This window comes from Narcine bancroftii, chromosome 3 (genome assembly GCF_036971445.1).
Source record: "Narcine bancroftii isolate sNarBan1 chromosome 3, sNarBan1.hap1, whole genome shotgun sequence".
NCBI classification, from domain to species: Eukaryota; Metazoa; Chordata; class Chondrichthyes; order Torpediniformes; family Narcinidae; genus Narcine; species Narcine bancroftii.
The window spans coordinates 160,096,153-160,122,970 of record NC_091471.1 but is presented as its reverse complement, the minus strand read 5'-3'; the positions used below and the strand labels follow the sequence as shown (position 1 = coordinate 160,122,970).

The 26,818-nt window shown below is 40.7% G+C and overlaps 1 protein-coding gene across 16 annotated transcripts in view; it reads right to left on the bottom strand.

Annotated features, from left to right (window-relative positions):
* The window catches only part of stpg2 (sperm-tail PG-rich repeat containing 2), a 715,538-nt gene that overhangs the window by 302,983 nt on the left and 385,737 nt on the right, over positions 1 to 26,818 (bottom strand). For 15 of the 16 annotated variants that reach the window (XR_011353872.1, XR_011353875.1, XR_011353874.1 and 12 more), the window contains one exon: positions 3,143 to 3,296. Coding sequence is in view for 9 of the 16 variants with exons in the window: in XM_069925664.1 (XP_069781765.1) it covers positions 3,143 to 3,296 (154 nt within the window). In the remaining 7 variants the exon portion in view is untranslated. Of the gene's footprint in view, positions 1 to 2,844; positions 3,064 to 3,142; positions 3,297 to 26,818 lie in introns of all 16 variants that reach the window. The other variant, XR_011353877.1, reaches the window with a different exon arrangement.

Here is a 26,818-nt window from a genome sequence, read left to right as displayed (position 1 = left end):
CTTAATAACCTGTTGTACCTGCAACCCAACTTTTTGCGATTTATGCACACGCCCTCCCAAGTCCTTCTCCACTACAGCACGCTGCAATTTTTCAACATTTAAATGATAATATGCTCTTCCATTTTTCCTATCAAAGTGGATGACCTTGCATTTATTAACATTATACTCCATCTACCAGATCTTCGCCCACTCACCTAACTTCATAATATCCTTCTTCACATTCTTTGTACAATCTGCTTTTCCACTCAATTTAGTATCATCCACAAACTTGGCTACACTACACTCTGTCCTCTCTTCCAAATGATCAACGTAAATGGTGAACAGCTGCAGGCCCAGCACTGACCCGTGCAGCACCCCACTCACCACTGTCTGCTAATCAGAAAGAAGACTCATTTATCCCAACTCTCTGCCTTCAGTCAGTTAACCAATCTTCAATCCATGCCAATATACTTCCCCCAACTCCATTCATCTGTATCTTATTGATAAGTCTCTTGTGCAGCACCTTATCAAACACCTTCTGGAAATCCAAATATACAACATCAACCTATTCCCCCCTATCTACCACACCCATTATATCCTCAAAGAACTCGAGCAAATTTGTCAAACAAGACCTGCCCTTTCTGAATCCATGCTGCATCTGCCTGATGGAACCCCTTCGTTCTAAATGTCTTGCTATTTCATCCTTAAGTACAGTTTCAAACATTTTCCCAACTATAGACATTAAGCTAACTGGCCAATAGTTACCCATCTTCTGCTTACATCCCTTTTTAAAAAGTGGTGTGATATTCGCTGTCTTCCAATCTGCCGGGACCTTCCAGAATCCAGAGAATTTTGGTAAATGACTACCAATGCATCGACTATAACACCTGCCTTTTCCCTCAGTACCCTGGGATGCATCCCATAGGACCAGGGGATTTGTCCACTTTCAGTCCCATTAGTTTGCTCATCACTATCTTTTTAGTAACAATTATTTTATTGAGGCCCTCACCTCCCTTCACATCCCAGCACCACACTTTGTCATGCTGGACATGTCTTCCACGGTGAAGACTGACACAAAATAACTGTTCAATTCCTCAGCAATATCAATATCAATCTCCCTTTCTCAACTTCCTTTATTTCCTTTGTTAACCAAGGCTGACTGTTCCCTCTCTTTCAGTCTTTTTTTTTAAAAAACGGGAATATATTTTTGTTGAACACTCTTTGAAAGTCTTCCACTCCTCCTCAACTGTTCTGCTATCTAGCCTGTGCTCCCAGTCCACACTGACCAATTCCTCCCTCATCCTGTTGTAATCTTCCCTGATCAAGTGTAATGCACTAGTTTTAGATCTAATTATTGCACCCTCCATCTGTATGAGAAATTCAATCATACTATGATCGCTTTTTCCAAGAGGCTCCCTAACTACTGGATCGTTAATTTTACCTATCTCATTGCACAATACTAGGTCTAAAATAACATACTCCCTTGTTGGTTCCTTAACATGCTGCTCAAGAAAGCTATCACATTCTATGAAGTCATCCTCCAGACTACCTCAACCAACTTGATTTTCCCAATCTACGTCAAAGTTAAAGTTCCCCACGACAACTGTCCTTCTGTTCTTACATGCTTCAGTTATCTCTGGATAATTTGAATTGCATCAATAAATTGTTTGCATGGAGTTTCTGTGCAGCCATTCAGTTATCTCAAGTTGTTACTTGCAGATAATTGACCAGACACACAGAATAAACTGGTAATGGAATGCAAGAGCACAGGAGTAGGCCTCTCACTGTCTTGAGTCTGCCCTGCTAATTAATATGGTCATGGCTGATCTATCCTAGCCTCAACCCTCAATTCCCTGATCTTTCCAAACTTTACCCACCTTCTCTTTCAATACTTCCAATGTTCCAGCTGGAGCAGAAAATTCCAGGGATTTACCACCCTCTGAGAGAAGGAATTCCTACCCACCTGTTTTAAAGAATCGGTTCCTTATCTTGTAAGCATGTCACCTTGTCTAATGCACTCCCACTGATGGAAACTTCCCACATCTACCCTGTCATACCCACGTGGATTATTGCATTTTTTCAATAATATGATGCCTAATTCTTCTGAACTCCAATGCATTTGTAATATGACAACTGTTTCATTCCAGGAATTAGCCAAGTGAATCTCTTCTAACCTGTCTCCATCATCAGTATATCATATTTAAACTGTACGCAGAGCTCCAGCTACAATGTTACCAATACCATGTACATCACTTCCCTATTTCTAAACTCCAACCCCCTTGCAATGAAGCCAAAGATGCTATTTGCCCTTCTATCCACTACTGCAATGGCTGGATGCTGATTTTCTTTTGTGTTTCATGTACTAAAACCTCAAGATCTTTCTGCAATAATTGTTAAACAATCCATTCTCAACTGATTCAGGGGCTTCAGTGTGCTGGCTCTGAATTTTCTATCTAATTATTTATTGTCATGTGTACCAAGATACAGTGAAAAGCTTGCTTTGCATCCTACCCAGGCATATCAACATCTACATAATGGAGCAAGTAGTGCAAGAATAAAAGTTACAATAAGACCAAGAGCAGGATGTAGTATTACATCAGACTGAGATGCAAGGTATAGTATTAAACAGTGTAAGGCATGCCATCAATCCCAGTCTCTCACTTATTTCCCTGCCACCTCGTCTCCCTCACAGGCCCATCAACTCCACCAATAATCGGAAACCCCCTTGCATTTGTAGTAATCTACATTGGCCAATTAACCCTACCAACCAACATATCCTTGGTACGTGGGAGGAAACTGGAGAACCTGACAGGCACCGGAGCAATGCAAACTCCACAAAAACAGCAGCAGAGATCAAGATCTAACCTGGGCCGCTAGGGCTGGGAGATGACTGTCTTCCACACCTTGGTGGTGTTGCCTTTCTGGTTTTGCTACCTTTGAGAAATTTTTCAAAGTAATTGTCTGCTCAGATATTTCAGCCATTGGATGCCAGGGATTCCTTCAAATTGACGCCTGCCAGCAGTAGGAATCGGATGAGAGGAAATTCTTGCTTTATTGATCATCTAATTTGTTCAAGGAACTTTCCTTAAGAGTAATGAGCAGTATTAGTACACAAATTCTGAATGAACAATGCACATTGAGCAGAGCTTGCTCTCAAACCTACCAGGCTCGTCTGCAGTCTGTCGAATTGGATTGAAATTCCTTGGCACTGTCGTGAGGAAGGAGTTGCACATGAATTCAGCAGATGTACTGGGACCTCTGGCTTGAGTTTTCTCATATGACTTTTGCACTTCATAGGAGCCTGGTGCCGGAGAATCCTGCAGCAGGGAACAGAAGCATAGCCATTCTTTTCCAAATATCATCCAATTTTGTCCTTTGAAATGAAGTAACAGGCCAAAAAACAGTTTTGCCTCTCAGAGCATTCTGTCTTATGTCCACCTCTGCCCCTTGCACTAAAACAGAAACTTAGCTAAAACATGGCAGTCTTTGCCCTCAGGATCTCTCATTGTCCCCATGCTCACTGACCAATTTTGGTTCCCTCTTGAGGAAATAAATTTATTTTAAAAATCTCAAACCCCACCCCCCTCTTGCCCCTACTAGCTCTGTGACCTCCCTCAGCCCAATAAATCTCCAGAGTTCTGCAGTTCAGTACACCTCTCAACCAGTATTAAATTCTCCACCACCAACTGTGCCTTTAAACGCCCTGCATTGTGACCTCTGAAATAGAATAGATTGATTGATGGATAGAGAGATCATGAGATAGAGAGAGAAAGAGATAGATAAATAGAAGGATAAATACATAGACACAAAGATGTCTACCTGCACTATTATAATGCCATTATTTTTCTCATACTTTGTAAACTGTAAATATTTATTATCTTTCATATGGTTATTTAAGATATACTTGTGTATTTTTTATGAAGTACCTGTTTGGTTGTGGCAAGTAAGGATTTTGATGCATATGCACAATGTATATGACAAGAAACTCGTATCATTATAAATAATTAAATAAATAGACAGATCATTTCTCTCTCTCCTCCCTCCCCCCCCCCCTGTTTTTCTCTCTCCCTTGATAACATGCCTTCAAACTATTAGCCAAGTCCTTGGACACCCATCCTTATGCTGTTTCATTGATCTCTGCAGAGTTTGGCATGATAGACTACATTGAAGGTGTGCAAGTTGTTGCTGTTATTTGAAGGAACTAAATGCAGGGGACTAATGAGAAGTGAAAAGTGTGTTGGAGGTCATTGGATGGTAACTGAAAATCCACAAGCTGCAAATGCTGGAAACCTCATAGCCAAAGAAGGAAGACCTGAAGGGTAAGATTGATAAGGGATCTTCAACCTGAAATGCAAACCTATTTCCCTATCCTTGACACTGCCTGACCAACTGAAGATTTCCAATATTTTATGTTATCTTTATTATACTGGCGCTTGGTCAAAATGGCAGAACTTGAAAAGAAATTTTGAATATTGTAATGAAAAGAAATGGCAGCAAAGAATTTGTATTGAAATTACTATTGTTAATTAGGATTATTCACACACACACACACACACACACACGCATGCACGCACGCACGCACGCACACACACACACACACACACACACACACACATACACACACACACACACACACACACACACACACACACACACACACACACACACACACACACACACTCACACTCACACACACAAAATATTAGAACATAGAACTCTACAGCACAGAAACAAGCCCCCAGCCCTTCTAGTCTATGCCAAACCATTTTTTTTTTGCCTAGTCCCACTGACCTGCACCAAGTCATTACCCTTTATACCTGTCCAAATTTTTCTTAAATGTTAAAATTGACCGCATATTCATCACCTCAGCTGGCAGCTCGTACCAAACCCCACTAATCTCTGTGTGAAGAAGTTCTCCCTAATGTTCCCCCTAAACTTTTCCCCTTTCACTCTTAACCCATGTCCTCTAGTTTGTATCTCACCTACCCTCAGTAAAAAAAGCCTATCGATATTTACTCTGTCTATCTCCCTCATAATTTTAAATACCTTATCAAATCTCCCCCCTTTCTTCTATGCTCCAGGGAATAAAGTCTTAACCTGTTTAACCTTTGCTTGTAACTCAGTTCCTGAAGTCCAAGCAACATTCAAGTAAATTATCTCTGCATTCTTTCTACCTTATTGATATCTTTCCTATAGTTAGATGACCAAGACGTCATACAATACTTCAAATTTGGCCTCACTAATATCTTATACAACTTTACCATAACATCCCAACTCCTGTACTCCATACTTAGATTTATAAAGTCCAATAAACCAAAAGCTCTCTTTATAACCCTATCCACCTGTGACGCCACACTCAGGGAATTATGTACAGTACGTTTCTAATTAACAGAAAACGATCAACTGAAATTCCGAATATCAAAAAAAAATTTTTCGGGTGAGACGTATCACATTTTGAAAAAAGTTAGAAAAAAAAATTACCCACCATCCTCAAGTGTGGCTCCAAGGAATCAGTTTTACAAAGGAGACATTTGTCCACAAGTTACACATTGAAGTAAAAGATAGCACTGATTATTTGTAAATTGTCATTTTTTTCCCCATGAGTTACTGCAACTTTGTGATAAATTGCATTGTGGGATTCTCCGAATTTGAATAGAATACCGCGCTCTCTCCCTACTCGCCCGCCTGAGCTGCAATCTCCCCCCACTCACCTGCCTGAACCATGCTCTCTCCCCACTTGCCCACCTGAGCTGTGCTCTCTCCCAACTCACCCAAGCTGCTCCCTCTGTTGAATCCCTTTCAGCAGGATCACTGAAATTCTGCTGGAGGACAATCCCTGTGCCACTTACAGGTGAGGTGAGACCTCAGGCTCCTGGGCAGGATTGGCGATGGTGGTGAGGAGGTGTCAGGGATCGGCAACTGCATTTGGAGGTGTTTTAGTTTCACGCTCTAAGCTAGTCTGCTTTTCCTACAATATTCCTGAGAACATTTCCACCATGTACAACCCATTGACTTCTATTGGTGCATGCAATTTTCACAGAATCATTTCCTTCCTCTATCTGCAATGGCACTCTGGTTCCCATCCCCAAACAAATCTAGTTTAAAAAGCCAACAGAGCAGTACCACATGGACCACAACATCTGGCTGCTCATCCTACCTCCTGAGAATGCCGTGAACTTGATCTGACATATCTCAGACCCTGGCACCAGGGAGGCAACGTCTGGGGTACTCGATCTCTTCCACAAAATCTCTTATCTGTCTCCCTAGCTAAGGAATCTCCTATCACTACAGTTCATCTCTTCTACCTTCTTAGCCATAGGTCCTGATTTCATGCTAGAAACCTGATGGCCATGGCTTGTCCCAGTTAGGTCATTCCCCCCCCAAAAGTATCTAAAATGGTATACTTGAGAGGTATGTCCACAGGGGTGCCCTGCACTGCCTGCCTGTTCCCTTTCCCTCTCCTGACTGACACCCATCTACCCTCCTACTGCCTCCTAGTGAGATAGTGTCCCTGTAATTCCTGTCTATCACCCCCTCTGTCTGCCGAATGATCTGAAGTTCATCGAACTCCAGCTCCAATTCCTTAACTCGGTTTGTCAGGAGCTGCAGCTGGATGCTCTTCTTGCAGATGAAATCATCAGGGAAATTATTGGTTTCCCTGATGACCCACATTCTGCAAGAAGAATATTCGTACTAGTAAAAGAGTAAGATTTTGAGACAGACCAAGAATTGCAGAAAGAGAAATATGGTTTGAGAAGTATGTAGACAGAGCAGAGACAGAATGCAGGAGACAGTGAGAGTCAGGGAGGAAGGGATAACACATGAAGGGTCTAAAACTACCTCTTTTGCTTCTACAATGAAGTTTTCCCACAGACTATTGGAAGTAGCTATTTTTGTGCTCAGAAATCAAAGATGAAGACTGCAATCACCTGCACTGAACATGTGCCCCCATCTGGTAACCCCACCTCCTTCCAATTAGTGCCAGTAGCATCAATAGAATCAAATACTTGGAGGTGGATACTTACCCAGGCATATAGTACTGGCAAGCAAAGATGCATTTAGAGAAAGAGAGGAACAGTGCAGGGAAACCAGCCCTATGGCCCATCATGTCCAAGCCAACGATCAACTACTCAAGCCCGCTAATCCTACTCTATTCTCCCCAACTCCCCATCAATTTCACTCAGTCTTGCCTCTCATCCATGTACTAGGAGAGATCAACACAGTTAATTAGCCTACTGGCCCGCACTTGTTTGGGAGGTGGGAAGAAGTGGCCACATTTGGTGAATGCAGCACAGGGCATCAAGCACACCCCCTTCCCCTCCATCAAATCCATCTGCAACTCTCACTGTGTTGCAAAAGCATCCAACATATTAAAAGCTCATACCACCCCATATACACTCTCTTTACCATCCCATATACCACTCTCACTGCCTTGCAAGAGCATCCAACATATTAAAAGCTCATACCACCCCATCTATACTCTCTTTATCCTCCCTCTCCCGTGAGGAAGAAAATTCACAAGTGTGAGATCACACACCACCAAATTCAAGGTTGGTCTCTTTCTCACTGCTATCAAATATCTGAATGAACATGTAAAACAAGGCTTCATTTCTTCTGATCTCTCTGTAACTCTGCAGTTCTGGATTGTGTATTACTTGTTGTACTAGGTACAAGATGTCTCACTGGTCTGCTCTCAAAACCTAAAGGAATTTAGCCATAATCCCGTGGATGGTAGTTTCTTACCACTGGCTCTCATTCAAATCTATGGTTGCTCTCCTCTCATACTGAGGATGGTGCACCATGGTACAGTGATAACAATGTTGAACTTGAAATCGATGCCCTGGGGAAAACCTGCACAGAATGTGCAAACTCCACACAGTCAGGACTGAACAGGCTTGCTGCAGCAGCTCAACCAGCTGAGCTGCCCTTCAGATCTCTGTCACAATACCCAACGCACCCTGTGTCAGCCAAGGAAAGGTAATCAAGGACTACATCTCTGCTTTTGGGAGGGGTGTGGGACCAGAAAGGTATGTGGGAAAGAAAAGGCAAAAGGGCAAGGAAGAAAAGAAAACCTTGTGTAAATGTGAAGGTTTTTGCTGCTGATTCAATGTCAGATGTAACAAAATGGCCACTAAATAAATTAGAGCATTGGGAGGACAGTTTTACAGACTATCTAATAAACTAGATCATGAAATGTGCTTCATAAAATTTTCAAAACCTATTTTCATTTATAAAGTTTGATATTCCCACTTTTTTACCATAAAGCAGAGATGATTTCACAATTTAACCCAGTCTTTAATCAGATGAAACTGAATGGTGTGTTATTTTATTCATGATGCAGTTTTACAGAATATCATGCATCATCATGGACATTTTGCTCCTAATTGACAATTATATAGTGCTACTAAGGACAAGTAACACATCTCAAGGTCATGACACAATGCCCACCCTGTCTTCTGCCAATCAAATCATCACACGTAGAAATGAGACAGGTTGTACTTTTGGAATAAATTCCATCGCTCAAAGTTGGGCAAGAGCTCATTATCAAAGGAGATGATTATAGACTTCCGGAAGGGGGCAGAGCCTACATTCCTGCCCACATCGATCAATGGCCCTGAAGTGGAGACAGTAGATAGCTTCATGTTTTTTGGGAGTAAACATTTCCTGTGACATGACCTGGGACAAATACTTTGACATGATAGTCAAGAAAGCACACCAATGCCATTATTTTCTTAGAAGACTAGGAAGTTCGGCATATTCCCCTTGTGCAGGTGCACCATTGAAAGCAATCTTGCTGGATACATTGCAGCAAGGGACAGAAGCTGCTCTATTTAAAATCAGAAGAAGCTGCAGAAGATGGTTAATGCAGATCAAAATATAACCCCTCCCTTCCATGGACTTATCTACAATGCCCATAATGTTTGGGACAAAGACATTTTTTCCTTTATTGGCCCTTTTCTGCCATGGTTTTAAATTTGTAATCAAACAATTCACATGTGATTTATCCAGATTCTATTGAAGGATATTTGTGCACATTTTGGTTTGATGATGTAGAAATTACAGCACTTTTTATACATAATCCCTCAATTCAGGGCACAATAATATTTGGGACATAGCAAAGATATGTATATTAATGTAGTCATGTGAAATACTTTGTTGCATACTCCTTGCATGCAATGACTGCTTGAAGTTTGTGATTCATAGACATCACCAGATTCAGAGTATCTCCTCTGGTGATGCTCTGCCAGGGCTCTACTGCAGCCATAGGAGTGGGCTGAATCAGAGTGGAAAGGCTTTGGCTCAAGGGGCTTCAGTGAATAAAGGCTGAGATGGTGGTTGTGCAGGATTTGAAGAAAGAAAGGGCCATCCCATTCGAGGAACAAAAAGGTAACAGGTAAGGGCAGGTTTTAAACATCCTTGCGGCAATGTTTTTAAGTGCTGGATTTAAACTAGATTTGCAGGAGGAAGGGATCCAGAGTGCAGAGCAGATAAAGGAGCAGAGGAAGAAAAAGATGATGTGAAAATTGTATGCTCCATTGGAAGTCAACAGGTTGTACGTGGTAAGTTTTAATAGAGCTATTTAAAATTATGAGAGTGATAGACAGAGTAAATGATTGGCTTTTCCACTGAGGGTAGGTGAGATACAAACCAAAGGACATCGATTAAGAGAAAAAGGTGAAAAAATTAGGGGGGAACATGAGGGGAACTTTTTTCCCCAGAGAGAGAGTGGTGGGAGGGTGGAACAAGCTGCCAGCTGAAATGGTGAATACAGGCTCAATTTTAACATTTAATAAGCATTTGGAAAGGTACATGAATGGGAGAGGTATGGACTGGGTGCAGGTTAGTGGGACTAGGCAAACAAAAGGGATCAACACAGACTAGAAGGGCTGAAGGGGTCTGTTTCTGTGCTGTAATGTTCTATGGTTCTATCTTCAGCTCCTGCTCATCCCCTTAAGTTTTCTCTTCAGCATATAGAAGTCGTGGATTTAGATTGGGTGACTGACTTGGCCATTCAAGAATTCTCCAGTTTCTAGCTTTAGCAGTATGCTTGGGATCATTGACTTGCTGGAGAATGAAGAGCCATCCAATGAGTTTGGAGGAATTTGCTCGAATTTGAGCAGATAAGGTATTTCTATACACTTCAGAATTCATTTTGCTACAGCCATCAGCAGTTACAACATTAATGAAGATAAGTGGACCACTACCTGTGGCAGGAATATATGCCCAGGCTATAACACCCCCGCGATCATGTTTCACAGATGAAGTTGTATGCTAATGGATCTTGGGGAGCACTGTTATTGTAGCAGTTAGTGCAATGCAGTTACAGCGCCGGTGATCAAGACCGAAATTCTCTACAGCAAAAGCATAGTTCATTGTAACTGTAGCCATTTTGAGGAATTCTATGTCTTGCAAAGACCAATTTCATATATTTGATCAAACAAGCAGCAGACATGTTAGGAAGCAGTGCTATCTCCAGATAGTTGAATAACCAGCAAGTAATTATTTCCATCCATATGAAACAGATCAGTCCCAACTTTCTGCCAATTGTTCTTCTGGTAAGTCAATTATTATCATGAGTTCCTTTGTCTGCTTTGCATGATGTTTCAAACAGGTCTCACAGCTTGAAGCCATCCTGTCAAATGTCCGCATTTATCCCTGGCCAATAAACAGCAGTTCTGGCCCTCCTCTTGCATTTTTCCATTCCAAGGTGCCCCTCATGCACCTTTTTCAACATTTCTTGTTGCAGTGATTCAAGAATGATAATTCTGCTCTGTCTGAGTAGAAGCCCTTTGACAACACTCAGCTCAGCTCTGATGCTGTAGTACGACTGGCATTCACCTCTAGGCCATCCTTCATTCAGATTTTTGACGACCTTCTCTAGAACTGTGTCCTTTTCTGTTTCAGCTGTGATCTGCTTGGATTTCATGTCAGATACCGGAAGAGATTCAATCATCAGATTCAAGTGGAGATTCACATCTGTCTCTGTGGAACTCTCATTGTGTGCTTCACTCTGCATCATTGACCTGGATAATGCATCAGCTAACACAATTCAAAATCATTACGTCTTTGGATTCTCAACGACATTTCATTGAGATTTTTCTTGATTATTGCTATTAATGGATTGTGGTCTGTCTTTGCCATGAATGTTGGTAGACCATATACATAACTGTGGAATTTCTCAAGTCCCTAGACCAGACCTAGACCCTCTTTCTCAATTTGTGCATATCAACATTCAGATGCTGTCATTGTCTTTGATGTGCAAGCTACTGGCCTTCAATCTTCTCCCACAGCCTGAAGTTTCCATAGATATTTTCGTCCTTCTGGATGCGTCAAAGAATGTCAGAAGCACTGGTTCTGTAGTTAGAATGGTCTTCAGTCATCCCCATTCTTCCTCATGGTGGGCCATCCACTTGAATTCACATTTGTCCTATAACAACTTCCTTAGGTACATTGTTTTGGAAGACAGATTTGGTATGAATTTACCAATGAAATTGATCATTCCCAGCCTTCTCAATATGCCTTTTTTGTCAGTGGGTTTGGGGATCTCTAAAATTCCTTTCACCTTGCTCTTGTCTGCCTCCATACCTGCCTCTGGCAGTTTATCTTTCTTCATTATAATTCCATACTCTGTGATTGTGCACTTGTTATTCTATTCTGTGTGGCAGTATGAATGTTAGAGTTGACCTGTTCAACTGCTCGCAAAAGAATCTGACAATTAAACTTGAAATGTATCAGAGGAAGTAACATATCCTTTGGAAGAAACCATCACCATATGGAAAGACCAAAATTGTCAAAAGGTTTAGCAGGGATTAAACAGGAGCACTCAAGAAGATGTCCAAGATTTTAAATTTGACCTCTTTTTATAGAATCACAGAGAGAAAAAAACAGCCATTTTGAAGCACACATGAAAACACCCACAATATATCCACACATGTGTGTAGTCTTTACATGACTAATGATTATTGGAGGTGGTACATAACGCATCTATGTTTGTGGGATGGTATTATTTATCCCACTGTCATCAAGTTGGCTCTGGCAGAGCAAAATTCTGCAAACTCCAAGCAGATCCTCCCTTTTTATAACATCAAACCATTCTACTCTGCTCCCCCTGCACTCAAACATGTTCTTCATTACTAATTTTCTATTTTAAATCTTTTTACATGTCTGAAGCTCCCCTTGGTGCTTGCTAATTGATTTTCCTTTTCATTATAATCCCATGCTCTGTAAATTGCACTCCGTACACAGCTCTATTTCAAGATTCAATTTATTGTTGTTGTAATAAAACAGTTTCAAATTACATGAAATTACTTTGGTCTGCTGTAAGGCAGACAGATTCACCATCAGCAGAAATTGCTTGAAGCGCCCCCTTACATTCAGAGAAAGAGAAGCAAAAGAGTGTCTCTCCACTCACCAAGTGTCCGCAAATTCACCTCTAGCACTTGCGCAGCTTTTGCCGTCACACAGTGTCCAGTGCGAACCATTGACGACTCAAGATCCAGATTGCAACCTCCGACACAGTCAGGAACCCCTCAGCGCCTTCGCCTCCAGCACCGCTTTGCATCACGGTTCCGATATTTGGTACCCCTTTAGCCAGTTTTAAGCCAGTCTCCAGCAACCTGGCACCTGGCTCCCGACAGAAGTCTCCAGAAGCCCGCAGGCTCCTTGCCTCGAGTCATCAGCAGCCCACCACATGCTTTGGGGTCCCTCAGCCACAGAGCCCACCTCACTTGTCCAAACTTGAACTCTCCAAAGATGATAAAACATTTGGACAAAGGTTGGCATACCAACCTGGGCCGTTAGCTAACATTTAATTTGTTTATTAATTGTGGGAAATCTGAGTTGTGCTTTTTTATCCCCCCCACACCATTTAAAGATTTTGCTCTTTAAAAAAAAATCCCCGAGCAAGTGTAGCACAACTGAGAGCATTCAAGACCAGAGAGAGTACAACATGCTTTTATTCAGTAAGAATAACATACAATAGTCTTTGGACTGAACTGGGGTTTTGGCAGGGAGCCAGGGTTTATATCAGGATATGTGGGGGCAGAGTTGGGGGAGGAGCCAGTCCTTAGGACATCACATCAGTAGTGAATTCCCAGTTCACTACAGGGAGCATCTGGAGGGTCAAGTTCACTGTGTTAAATTATTTCCTCATGAGTAGTGTTACAGAGTCCAGAGGACCCCAAAAACCAGCAGCCATAGATATGCACCACAACACAAAGGGGTACTTAAACAAAAGTAGTTTTTAAATTATATTTCAACAAGAAAACAGAATTAAACTTTAACTTATTACTTAACCTACTTAATTCCCCCCCCCCCCTCCCACCAACACTTAGCGCAGGTGTGTGTAATGTGTCTATCGGCTTAAGATTAGAAAAGTTCTTTGGATCACAGTCCAATCTCACTGGTTGCAGGTAATTCCTGTACTGTGCACAGAAATTTGCATTAACAAAGTTCACCACTCTTTGGTGCTTAACAGGCAAATGATTACCATTCAGGAGGGTTCTTGCTGTTTTTCAGAGAGAGATTCCTCTTCCAGGACATCTGCAACTGATTCCTTCTCAATCAGTCTTTCTGTTGAAATCTTTCCCCTTCAAGGTTCTCCAGATGGTCCTCCTTCTTTCAGGTCACCTTTCAGACAGCCAGCCTTCTCCTTTGTCCAGACAGTCTTCCAAAGGTTTGCCAGCTTTGTCCTTCTGGAACTGATTTCTGTCTCCTCTCTCTCTGTTTCACACCCTCCCTCTCTGAGAGCAAAATTGGACTCTCTCTCTCTCTCTCTCTCTGTGCAAAAATCACATGCTCTCCCAGGCAAGCTGTACGCTGATACTTTGTTGCTCATTTGCAAAAAGTACTCTGCAAAAGTCCTGCAAAAATTCTGTTTTAAAATGTGTGTGTACAAGCTGCTCTTGCAATTCCTCCCAAGCCACCTCTAAATACTCTATCACAGTAGAAGAATCAATAGTTTAAAAGTCTTGTTGGAAGCTACAAAGACTGGGATGCAAGTGGCAGAAGAAGTGATGGCCCGATTAGCATAGCAATCAGTGGGTTTGAATCCAGCTCAATCTGTAAAGAGTTTGTACATTCTCCCTGTGACTATATGGGTTTTCTCCAGGTGCTCTGGCTTCCTCCCACCCGCCAATGCATATGGAGTTGGTAGGTTAATTGAGTATAATTGGGCAGCTTAGGCCAGAAGGGCTATATTGTCAAAATAAATTAAATCTATGGGTTTCAAACACAAATTAAGGAATTAAAGGAAGTTAAATATGTAAAAATTATGGGTTTACTGTAATCCATAAAACCTGCTATTGGAGGCTTATTGATAGTTCATGGTTTGCGAGAGGGTCAGTTCCCTTCCACAAGTTTCCATGAATGTTTGATTCAGACGATGTTGAGCAACTGCTATGCTTTGTTACCAAACACTTGGAGGGTGCATGCAAAATCTTTCGCTGGGTTATCAATTAAATACCAATAATGACCAAAGACAGGCCTTAGTGCACCAGATCAGAATTGGGAGGGCTGGGTCTCATGGCATCCCCCTGGATTCATAAATGCCCTTTAAAAATTGGTCAAAAATCTGAAGAAAATTATAAGTGGCTGGGAGTGAAACAGAGAGTGCAGATATATCAAAGCCACAAAAGTACCAGAGATACTGAACAGCTCTTGCTATGTCCATTAGAGGTAAAGATATGGGTCACGTCTCCAGAATGGAGGACCATCGCCTTCCCAAGATCGTGTTATAGGGCGAGCTCTCCACTGGCCACCGTGACAGAGGTGCACCAAAGAAGAGGTACAAGGACTGCCTAAAGAAATCTCTTGGTGCCTGCCACATTGACCACCGCCAGTGGGCTGATATCGCCTCAAACCGTGCATCTTGGCGCCTCACAGTTTGGCAGGCAGCAACCTCCTTTGATGAAGACCGCAGAGCCCACCTCACTGACAAAAGGCAAAGGAGGAAAAACCCAACACCCAACCCCAACCAACCAATTTTACCCTGCAACCGCTGCAACCGTGTCTGCCTGTCCCGCATCGGACTTGTCAGCCACAAACGAGCCTGCAGCTGACGTGGACATTTACCCCCTCCATAAATCTTCATCCGCGAAGCCAAGCCAAAGATATAACCAACATTTCGGGCCTGAGCCCTTTGACCAGATAAATGACCTGGGACAGATGCATCATGGAAGCAAGGTCTATTCCAAGATCTGACCTCAGGATTGGATAGATGAGTCAAAGGTATATTGACTGATTATAATAGGGTGGTGTGGGGTTTATCTATAAAAGGAGGTAGTGCAGGGCAAAATTTCGGAGAATGGCCATGGAGCTCTGAGGTAGTCCCAACACCAGTTATGGCCTCTCCTGGTGCTGTCTATGGGGAGTTTGTGCATTTAGAACCTATGAATTTAAAGATTTTTGGTCAAAAGAAATCTGACAAAGAGATTCTCTGTCAGCAGGAGAAATGTTGTAAACTGGAGGATTGATTGAGGGAACTGGCAGGAAGTCCATAATCCATGGAAGAAAATGAAAGCAATTGGTCAGTCAAGCAGTGGTAAGATGACATGTTTTGTGTGATGTGTTCCAATCTGGTACTGTTGTCTAAAAGGATGGAGAATGCGGACACAATGGGAACTTTAAAAAAAATGGAACTGGATTAATACTTCGAAAGGAAGAGAATCTCTCAGTGCTACAAGGAAAGATCTGGGACATGGTTTTGATTATAAAGTTCCTTCAGATCCAACATAGGTACGATGAACCATATGTCCTCAGCTGTAAAATTCCACAGATGACAAATAAAACTGTGCACAAAATCTAATGCAAGTTTCAGATCTATGTGGAGCTGAATTAAAAAAAATATTTGCAGTTCGTTCCATGTGTGGAACTCAGACAAAATGGCAAAATTCAAAAGTTTGGTTCATCTACTGACTTCCTGCAGCAACCAAATGCAGCATAAATTGTCTGTTCTGATCTTTATTTCTCCACACTTGACTGTTGATTAAAGTATTGTATTCAGTCACATACAGGGCCAGGGGAGGGTGGCACAGACCCAGGTGGGCCCTAAATAGCCCATCGATCTCTTGTCAAAGGCTCAAGCATTTGGTACATTGTAATGTGGCTGATTAAACCATTAGTTCCACCTTGTTTAATCTGACATGGCAAACATCAGCTCCTCCATTAGATTAAGATCCTGCCCTCTGACCTCTGCAGCAGACTTGACTGTGTTCTGTACACACTAGTCAATCCTTCCTACAAATGCTGAAAAATTGTAATAAGATTATCATCGTGAAATTTCACCTGAGCCCAGTGTTAACATGCCAGTTCATACTATCCAGAGTACAGAACTGCTGCATCATTAAGAAAATAACACTCGGTTCAGAAATTTAACATGGGACAAGTCTTTCTTTGTCACAACCAGAACCAAATTCTCATGAAAACTCCTCAATATAATCATGTCTCAGCTATTTGGCTGTTTCCTTAACTCTTTAGGAATTAAACATCAATTTTCTGAACACAGCTGCCAAAACCAAAATCAAAGCTTCCAAAATAGAGAAAAATTATAGGTAGAAACATTTCATCCTATTTTCATTTCTCAGTTTTCAAAGTGTTGATGATAGGAAGAACGTCTGTTTGAAAGTCAGTCAAGATTATCTAATCGTGTATTAAAGGGTCCTGATCAACTGTGGTAAAAGGTGAGGGTGGACATGTTGGGGAAACAATAGTGAGAATATCAGGAAGAATAGTTAGAGGCAGAAGGTCAAGAACGACCAGCTATCCCTCAATCCCTAGTGGGCAGCTTCACAAACAGCCATTACATTCTGTAATGTACTCCTGAAATCCTAATGTGTTCCAAGAGCCAGCCAACCCATTCACTGGGTGGGGATGATGACAACACATAATAGGAAATGCAGAGGGTGACTCAACCCACGGTTTCATCAGCACCTCTTCCTGGTAGGTCACGAAAAGCCATTCATCAAATTCTGGGAGCAGCTTCATTGTCTGTACAATCAGATTTTGCTGGAAGTTACAGGACTCAAAAGAAAAGCGTAAGCAAATAATTCAACTTCAATTATCACTCTACCTCTACAGAAAGCGTGCCCAAAAATCCAATGAGCCTCCTGAAGATCTTGCTGAAAATACTCACAAATAAAAATGTGCGTGAACTAGTTAAATCCTACAAGTTCTGGTCCACTGTTGCATCCAGGTACCATTTTGAGTCCCAAATGCAACATACATGCTATCTTTTATGAGATAGTAGTGCGATAGTTTAGTTACTTGGCTTGAATGCTGAAGAAAGGGGTGTAATTGGAAGACAGAACCTCATACAAAGAATGAAGGAGTCTTTTCAATACTTAAATACAAATAGGAAACAGTCTGAGCACTCAGCCTGGTAGACAGAACCCATGCTTCAAGACTGCTGAGTAGTTCCTGCATTTACTGCTTTTATTTTCAATTTCCAACATCTGCAGAATGCTGGACTCACCAATCAAGAAAAACACAAGGACATAAGAAAATGAGAACAGAAGGAGGCCATCTGGCCCATCAAGCCTTCCCTTGCATTCAATATGATCATGGCCTCCGCTATTCAATAAGATCACAGCTGATTTTGCCATGCACTCAGCTCCACTTACCTGCCTTTCCCCTGTAGCCATTAATTCATCTGTTCAGCAAAAGCTACGTGCATCTTAAATACGTTTAACGGCTACTACTTCCTGCGGCTGAACATTTCACAGATTCACTACTCTCTGGGAAAAACAGCTTGATCTGTGCCAATTCCTCACAAACCTCAGTTCCCCAATATTTCAAATGCCTATCAATCTACACCTAAAATATATTTAATGATTCGGGCTCCGTCTCCCTTGGGGAGCAAAGAATTCCACCTCTGGAAAAAAAAACAGAATTTTCTGTGCCTCAGTTTTAAATGACTGGCCCCTGTCTATCTCCTAATCACCACATCAGTTAAATGTTGAATGGTGAGTTATTTATTGTTTAATGTTGAATGTTGAATTGTCATGTGTATTGAGATATAGTGAAAAGCTTTGTTTTGCACGCTATCCAGACAGGCCTATCCATACACAAGTACAAACAATTTTAATGCATGCCATTAGAGGATCAGCAGAAGCAGCTCAAAAATATCACCACTCTCCCACACCATCTTGAATCTTTTGATCTCCTGCTTTAATTTTTCATCTTCTTCAATGTTACACTGGACTGTTCATCTCTGGAGTAAGAGCATTGTTTGCAGGACCATGTCATCTGTGTACAAATTGTCTCCTGCATTTCCTACGTTACTCACAAACTAGTTTAATGTACTTTGTTTTGATGAGGCTACGAAAGGCACTGAAAAATTGCAAGTAGAAATTAAAATCTGCAGATGTTGGAAATTGAAAATAAAAGCAGTAAATGCAGGAACTACTCAGCAGTCTTGAAGCATGGGTTCTGTCTGCCAGGCTGAGTGCTCAGACTATTTCCCATTTGTATTAAAGTATTTGTCCTTCATTCTTTGTATGAGGTTCTGTCTTCCAATTACACCCCTTTCTTCAAGTCGACAGCTCCCTATTCTCTCTGTATCTGGCAGAACTGAATTTATAATTCCAATGCCATCTACAAATTTGCTAATGACACCAGAGTTGTCGGCAGAATCACAGACGGCATGAGGAAGCGTCCAGGAGGGAGATAGATCAGTTTGTCGAATGGTGTAACGACAAAAACCTTGTGATCATCTTCAGCAAAACCAAGGAGGTAATTGTGAACTTTAGGAGAAAGTTAACGGAACACAACCCAGTCCTCATCAAGGGCTCAGTAGTGGAGAGTCAAGAACCTCAAATTCCTGGGTGTCAACATCTCCAAGGATCTCTCCTGGAGCAACCACATTGATGCAATCACAAAGGTGGGTCACCAGTCGCTATACTTTATGAGGTCCCAGAGGAGATTCGGTATGTCACGAAAGACTCTCAAGCTTCTGTTGATATTTTTACGGTTTTCGGAGGTTTCTCCAATAATGGATCTAATATACAATTGAAATCTCCCCCAATCAAAATATTTTCTTTAGCTTGACTCAGGGTTGAAAAAGCTTCAGACACAAACTGTTCATCATCAACATTAGGCGCATACACATTCAACAAGGACCATGACTCAGCAAACAATTTACAATTAATCATTAAAATTTGACCAGCTGTTCCCACCAAAGATTCGAGTTCGAATGGTATTTTCTTATGATTCAAAATTGCCTCTCCTCCTGCTTTCGAGTTAAAGGAAGATGAAATTACATGATCAACCCGATTTCTCTTCAATTTTAAATGTTCTTTTTCAGTTAAAAGAGTTTCCTGCAAAAAAAGCAATATCCACTTTCATCTTTTTTATACAAGCTAAAACACGTTTACGCTTAATCGGATTGTTTAAGCCCTAAACATTAAATGTTGCAAAATTCAAACTAGACATTGTTATCAGAATAAACCCCCCTTTCTATTCCCTCAATCCACGAAAATAAAATCCTCTGCTTAATAAAAAAAATGAAGCTCGCCTTGCCAAATAGCCCCTAAGTTAAACAACCACTAAACCCCACCCCCCAACAGAATAAAGATTACACAAAAATTAAAAAAAAAGGTATTTTTAAAAGATAAGTAGAAACTACAAAAGTAGTAACTCCCCACTTAACTGGGTGTGGAAAGAAATAAAATCCCCCCCATAGGTGGCGGATGAGTTCCAAAAGCTTCAGTGACATCCATTTCCCCCTCCCCCCAAACCGGACTTACAAAATTATAAGTCTAAGTCAGTTCACAGCCCCAATGAATTCAATCCCAAAGCTTGTTCTGGATCATCAATATCAATCAAATTCTTTGACATATTTGCCTTCCCGTTCCCATTTCCATTTTTCTTATCAGATGTTTTCCTCTTAGGTGAAGAATGCCTTTCAGTACCCATGTCTGGCAAAGAATTGGCAAAAATTAAAGCATCATGGTCACTCTCAAAAAACAGTGATTGGAAATTACCATTAAAAATCTTCAAAACTGCAGGGTATCTAAAAGAAAATTTATAACCCTTCCTCCAAAGCACCTCTTTAGCAGAATTGAATTCTTTACACCTTTTAATAATTTCTTGACTTAAATCCGGGTAAAAGAAAACCTTATTTCCCTGTACCATCAACGGAGACTGATATCTACGTGCATTTTGGACCACAACTCGCAAATGGTTTCCCTATCTTGACACCGTAGACAACGAATCAAAACAGCTCGTGGAGGTTGGCCCGGGTATGGTTTACTTCTCAAAGCTCAATGTGCCCTATCTAATTCCAAACCTTCTGGAAAAAACTTCCAATCCCAATGCTTCAGGGATCCATTTTTAAATTTTATTTATGGATCCAAACTCTCAATTCCTTCCGGAATTCCCACTATTTTGACATTATTCCGGCGGCTTTGGTTTTCCAAAGAGTATATCTTCTTTAATAAGTCCTTCTTCTGAATTTCCCATCCAATAAAATAATTTTCCACTTTTTCTATTTTTTCTTTATTACGATCCACTTGTTCTCTACAGACTTGAAAGGCTGGTTTTATTAAAAATATGTATGTCTCTGACAATATCCTTAGAGTGATTTCACTGATCAACACTTCACGTCAGCAGCCCAACCTACCAATGGTAGTTGCTCTAGATGCTGAAAAAGCTTTTGATCAGGTCAACTGGAATTTTTTATTTAAAGTCTTGGAGAAATAGAAGTTTGGACCCTTTTTTATTGGTTGGGTGAAGGCATTATATAATAATCCAGTTGCTAGGGTGGCAACAAATGGTCAGACCTCTTATTTTTTTAAAAATTATCGCGTTCAACTCATCAAGGTTGTCCCCTGTTGCCAGCTCTATTTGCATTGGTCATCGAACTGTTAGCTCAAGCTATTAGGCAAAATGAGAATATTAGAGGTATAAGGATAGCAGATGACGAACAGAAGATTAATCTATTTGCTGATGATGCTTTGATATATTTAACTAATCCGGAATGATCTTTAATTTACTTGCAAGAATGTCTAGAACAATATGGTAAATTATCAGGATATAAAGTGAATTGGGATAAAAGTGAAATATTACCAATTTCCAAGGCAAATTACAATCAGTGTAGACAAATTACTAAACTTTGTTGGACTGATAAAATTAAGTATTTAGCTATAATGTTTGATGTAAATTTTCAATCAGTGTATAATTTAAATTATGTACCATTAATGAGAAAGATCAAAGCTAATCTGATGAAGTGGAAGGATTTACCTTTGTCATTAATAGGCCAAGTAAACTGTATTAAGATGAATATTTTCCAAAAATCTTGTATCTTTTTCAGTCAATTCCTTGTTTACTTCCAAAATCTTTTTTTCAGGATTTAAATAAAGTAGTACGAGAATTTTTATGCAAGGAAAATTAGCCAGAGTAGCGATACATAAATTGACTTGGAAATACACTTTGGGAGGTTTACAATGACCTCATTTTCAAAATTATTGCAAAGCAGCTCAATTAAGATTTATTAACCATATGATGGATGTTTCGTACCCTCCTAGTTGGGCTAGGGTAGAATTGGCTGGTATTTTTTAACCTTATTCACATCAATTTATATTTAAGTGGAATTCTGTTTTATTAGAGAGATATAATGTACCAATTTTAAAACATTTGTTAGATATTTGAATTACAAAAGTTAAAATATTGGTTCAAGCCCAAATATATCAAAATAAATTGATTCTTTTTCCATTGAATAATAGATTTTTAAGAGAATGGCAGATTAATGGAATAAAGTCATTGCAGGATTGTTTTGAAGAGGATAATTTTTTATTATTTAATCAACTTAGAGAGAAATTTGGAATTCCAGTGAATTCTTTGTTTGTGTATTTCCAATTAGAGCATTAGTGAAAGATAATTTTGGAAGAGAAATGAAAATTCCTAAGTTAATGAAATTTGAGTTTATGATTTCTCATTCATTAAATAAGGGTTTTATTTCTGAGATGTAAGAGTTGTTGCAAGACACTATGGATAAAATAAATTTAGATAAATCTAGGATTAAATGGGAAAATGATTTAATTTGTGATATTAATCAGGCCAGTTGGGAGACAAAGTGTTTTGATGGTGTGACTAAATTGCTTAATGTAAGATATAGTATGATTAATTATATTTTTTTTGCACCAGTTATATCTAACCCCCTGAGAAATTGAAAAAATATCGATTTAGTAATTCAGAGTTGTGTTTTAGATGTGGATTATGTGTAGGAACATTTTACATTTAGTTTGGTTTTGTGTTAAGGTTCAATCATTTTGACATAAAATTAGGGAATTCCTTCAAAATTTGTTTAAGATGCAATTTTTGTTAGATCCAAAAAACTTTTGTTGGGTTGTACTGCCCCATTTATGGATTTGGGGTTAGAAAAGTTTCAGACAGCATTTCTTCATTTAGCATTGGCTGTAGCACATAAATGTGTTGAGATTTCATGGAAAGATGAGGTTGAGATAAATGTAAATCGTTGGCATAATGAGTTGAGGTCCTGTATTTATATGGAGAAAAAAAACATATAACTTGCATGATAATTATGATGTTTTTGTTAAGATGTGGTCACCTTATTTGAAATGTATGAATTTAGTAGTATCTTAAATGGTTGTATGTGTTTCTTTTATTTTCTTAATGCTTCACTTGTGGAGTTTGCTGAGGATGGGTGGAGGGGGGGTGGGTTAGTTGTAGTTTTTATTTTTATATTATGGACTTTGTAGAAGTTTCTGTTTTGAAAATATTAAATAAAGGTTTTTTTTAAAACACCTGGAGAAATAGTAAGTAAGTACCTGGCATCCTTGCGCAAACTGGCAGAGCATTGTCATTTCGAGCAGTTTCTAAATCAGGCACTGTGAGTTAGATTAATGATGGGGCTGGCAAATTGCCAAGCAAGGTAAAAATTATTAGCAATGGATGAAGACGTTATGATACAGATTGCATACAGGGTTGCCTGCAGCTCTGAAATGGCAGCTGAAAACTTGGATGTGGGTCCACCAGACCTATTGGTCGGGAGGTCTTCCCACCAACAATGCTTCAGTTGTGGGAAACACCGATCAGAAAATGGTTTCTTCAAAAATTCTAAATGCAACCATTGTAGAACAGAAGGGCATATCAAAGCTAAATGTCTGCTTATAAAGCACAGGTGGCCTGCAAATAAACAGACAGCTAAAGTCAAAAGAGGGGAAGAGGGGGAAAGCTAGCAACAATGATGGCAGAGCACTCAAGCTCATGAAATTTCAGCTCCTGAAATATTACACATCTGAGGAATAAATGGAGGAAACACAGTAATCCTTATACAGCTAAAAATAAAAGGACATCCCCTTGAAGATGGAGTTAGACACAGGGGAGAGGTGTCCCTAATGCCATTACATGTGAAGGTATGCTTGCTACCACTCCTCATGGTAAAAACTACTGAAATAACTAAGATATGTTACAGGAGACAGAATCAAAGTGTTTGGAAAATGTACAGTTCATGAACAATACAAATAACAGCAACTAAAATTCTCTCTCTCTCTCTCTCTCTCTCTCTCTCTCTCTCTCTCTCTGCATCATTGATACCCAGGGACCAACACTCTTCAGAAGAAACAGGCTACAACGCATTCCCCTAGACTGGCTGGGAATCAGTTCAATACTAAATGTAAACCACATGGACACCTCCCAGCCAGAACCCAACCAAATCCTCAACAACCACACAGTGGTTTCCCAGCAAGAAATGGGGAAAATCAAAAGGTATTCAAGCAAAATTGCAATTAAAAGATAAAGCAGAACCAAAATTCTTCAAAGCCAGAACAGTCCCATTTGCTTTGAAAGGAAAAATTGAGGCTGAATTAAACAGACTAAAACATGAAGGAATATGTACCTGTACGAAAAACAAACAGTGAGATTTGCATTTGCAGTGATTACAAAGTCACTGTCAATCCATCACGCAAAATATCCGAACACCCAATGCCCAAGGCAGAAGAATTGATCCAAGCACTAAACGGAGGGCAAAAATTCACAAAACTAGATTTGTCACAAGCATATCAACAGATAGAATTGAACAAAAAAAATCAAGGGAATATGTGACAATCAATACCTATCTGGGTCTATTCACCTAGACACACGGGCCTTACGGAATATCAGCAGCACTCTCAGTTGGGTGTTTCCTAGATGATATCATCATCACAGGCCGAAACGTCAGTGAACACTTATACTACCTTGAAACGGTTTTAACCAAACTACAACAGGCTAATCTTTCTTTTTCTTTCTTTTGGCTTGGCTTCGCGGACGAAGATTAATGGAGGGGTAATGTCCACGTCAGCTGCAGGCTCATTTGTAGCTGACAAGTCCGATGCGGGACAGGCAGACACAGTTGCAGCGGTTGCAAGAGAAAATTGGTTGGTTGGGGTTGGGTGTTGGGTTTTTCCTCCTTTGTCTTTTGACAGTGAGGTGGGCTCTGCAGTCTTCTTCAAAGGAGGTTGCTGCCCGCCGAACTGTGAGGCGCCAAGATGCACAGTTTGAGGCGATATCAGCCCACTGGTGATGGTCAATGTGGCAGGCACCAAGAGATTTCTTTAAGCAGTCCTTGTACCTCTTCTTTGGTGCACCTCTGTCACAGTGGCCAGTGGAGAGCTCGCCATATAACACGATCTTGGGAAGGCGATGGTCCTCCATTCTGGAGACGTAATTTGATCTTCAGCAGCATGGATTTGATGCTGTCGGCCTCTGCCATCTCGAGTACTTCGATGTTGGAGATGAAGTTGCTCCAATGAATGTTGAGGATGGAGCGGAGACAACGCTAGTGGAAGCGTTCTAGGAGCCGTAGGTGATGCCGGTAAAGGACCCGTGATTCGGAGCCGAATATGAGTGTGGGTATGACAACGGCTCTGTATACGCTAATCTTTGTGAGGTTTTTCAGTTGGTTGTTTTTCCAGACTCTTTTGTGTAGTCTTCCAAAGGCGCTATTTGCCTTGGCGAGTCTGTTGTCTATCTTGTTGTCGATCCTTGCATCCGATGAAATGGTGCAGCCGAGATAGGTAAACTGGTTGACCGATTTGAGTTTTGTGTGCCCGATGGAGATGTGGGGGAGCTGGTAGTCATGATGGGGAGCTGGCTGATGGAGAACCTCAATTTTCTTCAGGCTGACTTCCAGGCCAAACATTTTGGCAGTTTCCGCAAAACAGGACGTCAATTACAAAAGGACAAATGTGTCTTCAGGCACAACTCAGTAACATACTCAGTTTACAATTGACAACAAGGGCCTGCGAATGAATCCAGCAGGAACAGCAGCCATTCGCAAAGCCCCATATCCAACCTACGAATCAGAATTACAGTCCTGCCTAGGACTTGTTAATAAGTACCGAAAAAATATCCCTAGTATTCTACACTATGCAGCCGGTTGAATCAATTACTTAAAGATCAAACATGGTATTGGAACACAGAAACTAAAAACACAGTCGATCAACTAAAGGAAATACTAACATCAACAAATAGGGTGCTGATCCACTACGACCCTAGTAAAGAAGTTACACTAGTCGTGGATGCTTCACCAGTGGGACTACGAGCGGCAGTATCCCATATCACAGAAAAAGGTGCGCAACCAGTAGCGTATACTTCCCGAACATTAACCACAAGTGAACACAATTACACCCATCTAGAAAAAAGATTGGCAATAATTTTTGGTGTAACAAAATTCCATCAATATCTTTACGGAAACAAATTCACCATGATCACAGACAACAAGCCTCAGTTTAATCCTGGGACTACACAAACATGTACCAGTATCAGCTGCGGCCAGAATTCAAAGATGGGCCATGCTATAGCAGCCTATAACTATGATACAAAATATAAACCAGGAACACTCAGCCATCCAGATGCCTTACCACGCATGCTGCTACCCAAGACAGAACAACGAGAAGAAATTATTACATGGACAGCAGAAGTAGCAGCCATCAACCAAGAACAACATCAACAACTGCCCATTACAGCCCAGATGATAACAAAGGAAACCCAAAAGAGGCAACATTAAGCAAGATCCTATACTTCACCCTTAATGGGTGGCCCAAATATGAAGTCATTCCAGAAGATCTAAAACCTGACCACACATGCCACCATGAACTCAGTCATAGAAGGATGCTTACTATGGGGCAAGGATGCTTACAACTATTCCAGCCAAATGGCAAACTACCAGGTTATCAGAACTGCACCACAACCATCCAGGAATGCTACGAATGAAAGCACTGGCCCAGATGCATGTCTGGTGGCCCTCCATAGACAGAGACATTGAAACAACAGTAAGACAATGCAAAGTACATCAATCAATACACCCAAATAAAAGCTAACCCATGGAAATGGCCATCCAAACCCTAGCATCGGATTCTTGTAGACTTCTCTGGACCATTCATGGGTGAGACTTTCCTAATAGCTGTGGACACACACTCCAAATAGCCAGTAGTTTCACAGCTGAAAAACACCAAAGCAGATGCCATGAAAGATTGTCTACGAACTATCTTTGCCACTTACGGATTGCCTCATGAGTTATTATGGACAATGGGCCTCAATTTGCATAGAACATTATAAAAAACGTATGCATGACAACAATATCAGACATATTTTGTCCGCATCCGATCACCCAAGTTCTAATGGGGAGGCAGAATGATTTGTAAAAACGTTCAAAAAAGCAATGAAAACCATAAACTTCTAAATGCCTCCTGGACACACAAAATCACAGATTTCCTATTGGGATACAGAAACACGCCGCATTCTATCACAAAATACACCCCAGCAGAACTAATGTTTGGCCACAACCTGCGGTCCAGGTTCATCCAGATCTGGGGCTCCGACTGCAAAAAACAGCATCACCATA